Source organism: Drosophila virilis, chromosome X, assembly GCF_030788295.1.
Source record: "Drosophila virilis strain 15010-1051.87 chromosome X, Dvir_AGI_RSII-ME, whole genome shotgun sequence".
NCBI lineage: Eukaryota > Metazoa > Arthropoda > Insecta > Diptera > Drosophilidae > Drosophila > Drosophila virilis.
In genome coordinates, this window is record NC_091543.1 from 26593924 (window position 1) to 26598992 (window position 5069).

The 5069-nt window shown below is 42.3% G+C and overlaps 1 protein-coding gene across 2 annotated transcripts; it reads left to right on the forward strand.

Annotated features, from left to right (window-relative positions):
* Nucleotides 1–576: 576 nt before the first annotated feature.
* Nucleotides 577–1510, forward strand: LOC6631693 (uncharacterized). 2 transcript variants are annotated; one of them, XM_002055113.4, is made up of 2 exons: nucleotides 577–1324; nucleotides 1372–1510. In XM_002055113.4, exon 1 carries the CDS (start codon nucleotides 746–748, stop codon nucleotides 1304–1306), a length of 561 nt encoding a protein of 186 aa, XP_002055149.1. In that variant the 5' UTR covers nucleotides 577–745; the 3' UTR covers nucleotides 1307–1324; nucleotides 1372–1510. The 2 variants fall into 2 exon arrangements, with proteins under 2 accessions (XP_002055149.1, XP_015026488.1); XM_015171002.3 differs by having other exon boundaries at nucleotides 579–1324; nucleotides 1385–1510.
* Nucleotides 1511–5069: the final 3559 nt, after the last annotated feature.

A 5069-nucleotide genomic window follows, 5' to 3' on the forward strand; every position in this document is an offset into this window, starting at 1 on the left:
CCGCACTGACCCACATGGCTGAAACTCCACTAAATGATCAATAATAAATTTCGGAATCTCGTTTAATTGGTTTATATAGAGAGCATAACAAACATATGGAATATGCAGAACAAGCGCAAATTTAATGGGTCTGTCTTGGCTAATTGTTTTCATACAAATTAGGCACATTTTCTAAGACCTCAAACTGTTCCCTATGGAAAGCCAATCAGGGGTATCAAGTTACTTTTGACCTTACAATCCTATACGTTTATCCTTATTCTTACACCTACTTTCTGGACAGAAAGCTTTCATATGATATCTTTTACCTCTTTTTCCTTCCAATGAATTTACTTTAGATCTAGATTTTTGCCTCAATAATACGGATTTTTTTGTTTTCCACCCCTGCTGATGTCTTGACATCTACATCTTTCTGTTAATCAATCAATCAGCAGTAGCCCATGCGATTCTCCAAATATTATTTACAAATTGCACTTTCAATTGAATGCAGCAGGCCTTGGATTTCGATTATAGCAGGCCATGGAATTCGAAAAGTTTTCCTTTTGAGTAGACCCAGACACATTTTCAGTTCGTCGGCTACACTTAGTATGAATCGTAACTCCGCATTTCAACGTATATAAAATATTTATTAGTTTTTTGTGTTTGTGTTTGTGTTTTTTTTTTTTTGTTTTCTTTCGAAATTTGATGTGCATACTTTTTATTCATTGATCGTGTTAAGTTGAGCTACAAAATTTCACTTAGTTTCAAGATGATATCGGTCATGAAATTTCTGCAGTCCTGGGTGCAACCAATGCGTCTCACTTACAAGGCCGCGACCCGTGTCTCCGTGCGTCGGTACAGTGATCGCGAAGATGATGCACCGTCCAGAAAGCCAAAGACCTCGGCATCAGCACAGCTGGCCCAGGCCATGGAGTGTGACACCAAGCTGGAGTCGCCGGAACCAGTGCAGCGCATGGTCGAACTGGAGAATGTGCGCTCGAGGATCAACGAGTTGGATCAACGTAAGCTGCGCCACAAAGAATATGTACAGATGCTGAAGCAGCTGATCATCAAGCCGACGAACTATGCCCTCGAGCCGAAGTTGCCCTTCAAGCAGCCAATGCCAGCCAATAACATGCGCCAGTCACTCCGCAATTGCTCCAGCATGGAGGAGGTACTGCAGCTGACAAACAATCCCGAGCAGCTGGCCAGCGAGCTTGTCCGTCTGTCCTGGGAGCTGGCCACCGAGAAGCGCAAGAACGATGTCGTTTTGGAAAGCTATCTGGAATTGAAGCAGGAAATGCTAAACACCAAGACCAAGGCCAACTAGGGGTTGTGCCCGCCCGGGGTATTATATACTGATCCATACTAGAGCCAATCTATATATTAACCCAGTCGCACTTGACAGGTGTAAGTTGGCGAATTTGACGGGCTGGCGACTTGTAACATATTCCCATTCCCGGCGATTATCTGTTCAAATGTTATATATTATATTATTTATTTGGAAAATATGTGAGTTATATGGAAATTAGAATTGAGATTGTTTTCTTTGCCAAGTGGGAATAGAGCGCGAAATTGGAATGCGGCTCTTAATACTTCTTCTATAGCTGCAGGTTTCCGGGAAAGGCCTCGAATAGTTGAAATTTCTATTATTTATTTTCACTCGGCCTTGCCAATCAGCGCATATTCAATTCTAGACCAATCTGTGAGTAGCCTCCAGCTGGACTTTACTTGTAACAGGATGTCATCAATAAGGCATAAGATCAGCACAATAACAAGCTCTACTGCATTCTCATCATTATCACGATCATCATGATCATTATTATGATAGAGCGCCGTGTGCGTTTTTTTTTTTATTTTATTTTTTATTCTGTGTAAGCAATAAAATTTAGTTTTATTAAAGAAAAACGAAACAGATTCAAAAGAATTTTTCGCGAGTTGTTTCGGTGTCGGCGACAACGACGACATAAATTTAAAACCACCTACACATAAATTTTTGTACGAGCAACAACAAAAAAAAAAAAACAAAATACAAAAAATGAACTGCAATAATCACAACAACCACAAGAGCAACAGCAACAAGCAGCAAGTGCAACTGTCAACTATTAAATGACATTTAACATGCCTACGAGGGAGCTGCATGGTCTGAAGGAGGCGTAGGACGCCAGAGGGGGCACATGGCAGCATCGTCTGTCGTCGAGCTATGGCTGCATTAGTTTCTTAAAATATCATTTCAAATTTCAAATCAAGTCATCAGCAGTGCGCCAGGCGGCAACGGATCCAGCCCAAGACACCAGATCGTCGGACCAAGAGACCGGCAGATCGGGAGATCGGGAGATCGGCAGACCGAGTGACTAGAGGAGAACATTCTCTCTGTGTCTCTGACGGAATTTTATTTATCAGTTGTTGTTGTTTTTGTTTTTGTTGTTGTCGCCGAGATTGCATGCACAAGTACACATATATAGATATTTTCAATTATAATTTATATGCGATCATATTCGTATTTTTAGACAAATTAAATCTGTTGTGAGCTCGTCTTGACTATACTTAAGAGCAGCTAGTGCTGCCAAGTGCCAAGTGACTGCAACTAGCTCGAATCGATATAGATATATAAATATATATATAATAATATGAAATACATAAAAATATATTTAAAAAGTTTATTCTAGCATTAATATTGCTTGTTTTATAAACATTTTACAGACGTCGCTATATATTCCCTTAACTTGTTGTAAGCTGAGTTGGTAACACGCAGTTGCCACGCTGCTGGTCACACTGTTTTCTGGCCTTTTTTCTGAACTGGCAGCGCCTGCGCATGCAAATGACTTTGCGAATTTTCCATTTTGCTGGGAGCTCTTGAACTCGATCTTTGACTTTTGGCTTTCTGCTGTGGCGCTCTTTAGAAAGTTTTGGCAAATCATAAACGCGACTATCAAAAATGGCGCCAGCAACGCCAGAGGCACCGCCACCACCGCCGCTACCGCATCATGGTCATGGATCACAGCACAACCCAGCGCACAGTTCGGCTTACTTGGGCTGAAGTGAGTTTGGCTTCGAATTTAAATATGCCAAACGAAGTCGTCGTACAGTTGCCTCGATGTCGGATAAGCTGACTCAGTCAGACATTCAGTCAGTCAGTCAGCCAGCCAAGCGCGTAGGGCTTTACACCCGCTCCCCCTTGCTCTGGATTGTGTGTCCCGGGCACGCATTAGGTGCGCACAAGTCTTGGGTTTTTGGGTCTTATCTAGGTGCCGATGGTGCGGCTCGCAAGTCTCCAGCCCGGGTGCCGCATTCCACCTGCTTTTGGGCACCAGACTGTGCGCCATTTTGGAATTTCGTTTTCTGGACGAATGCCCCTAATATGAATTAACAAAAATATATATCTATGCGTATAAAAATAAGCATAAAAATTTTAAATTTCAAATGTTATGCTCATTGTTAAATTTTAGGTGTACGCAAGTTATTCGAATGCTTTTAGGTGTTTTTTTTTGTATTTGGCTAATTAGCGTAGCTCATGGGAAACACATGGGGAAATGGGTCTTGGTTCAGGCCCGTTTCCACCCGCGACCCATAACCCAAATTTCATTTGAAGCATTTATAATGCGAACTTGCTTATTCATATTAGGTTTTTTATTCGTTTAATTTCTGTTTTTGATTATTACTATTCTTTTCTTTTTTATACCCTGAACCCATTAAAACTGGGAATAAGGGTATATTGTATGCGCGTCTGCTTCGCATTTTAACAGCATGGTTATGGCGACTTTTTTCTGTAATGTTATTTAAGTTCCTTTTTTTATCATAGGTGCTTAATTCAAAATTTTGACCGAAATCGACATAATGGCAGGTTACATCACGTTTTTTTCTGCGCGGACAGAACGACAGAACTCCCCGCAGATATGACCTTCCAAATCGCGCGAAGATATGACGTTCCAAAACGACAGAACTCCGCGCGGAGATATGACGTTCCAAAACGACATAACTCCGCGCGGAAATATGACGTTCCAAAAAGATATAGCTCCTTCCAAATCCTCACTTTTTTTGGTTTTTCAAAATTGAGGTCGGTGCGAAAATAGAAACTTTTTCGATGATTTTTTGAATATCTCGGGTTCCAAAACGACAGAACTCCCCGCGGATATGACCTTCCAAATCGCGCGGAGATATGACGTTCCAAAACGACATAACTCCGCGCGGAGCTATGACGTTCCAAAACGATATAACTCCGCGCGGAGATATGACGTTCCAAAACGGCAGAACTCCCCGCGGATATGACCTTCCAAATCGGGCGGAGATATGACGTTCTAAAACGACATAGCTCCGCGCGGCGATATGACGTTCCAAAACGACATAACTCCTTCCAAATCATCACGTTTTTTTTTTCAGAATCGAGGTCGGTGGGAAAATCGAAACTTTTTCGATGATTTTTTTAATATCTCGGGTAATAGCTCCGCGTGGAGATATGACGTTCCAAAACGACATAACTCCGCGCGGAGATATGACGTTCCAAAACGACATAACTCCTTCCAAATCATCACGTTTTTTTTCCAAAATCGAGGTCGGCGCGAAAATCGAAACTTTTTCGATGATTTTTTTAATATCTCGGGTAATAGCTCCGCGCGGAGATATGACGTTCCAAAACGACAGAGCTCCCCGCGGATATGACCTTCCAAATCGCGCGGAGATATGACGTTCCAAAACGACATAACTCCGCGCGGAGCTATGACGTTCCAAAACGACATAACTCCGCGCGGAGCTATGACGTTCCAAAACGACATAACTCCGCGCGGAGATATGACGTTCCAAAACGACATAACTCCGCGTGGAGATATGACGTTCCAAAACGACATAGCTCCGCGCGGAGATATGACGTTCCAAAACGACATAACTCCGCGCGGAAATATGACGTTCCGAAAAGATATAGCTCCTTCCAAATCCTCACTTTTTTTTGTTTTTCAAAATCGAGGTCGGTGCGAAAATCGAAACTTTTTCGATGATTTTTTTAATATCTCGGGTAATAGCTCCGCGCGGAGATATGACGTTCCAAAACGACATAACTCCCCGCGGATATGACCTTCCGAATCGCTCGGAGATATGAC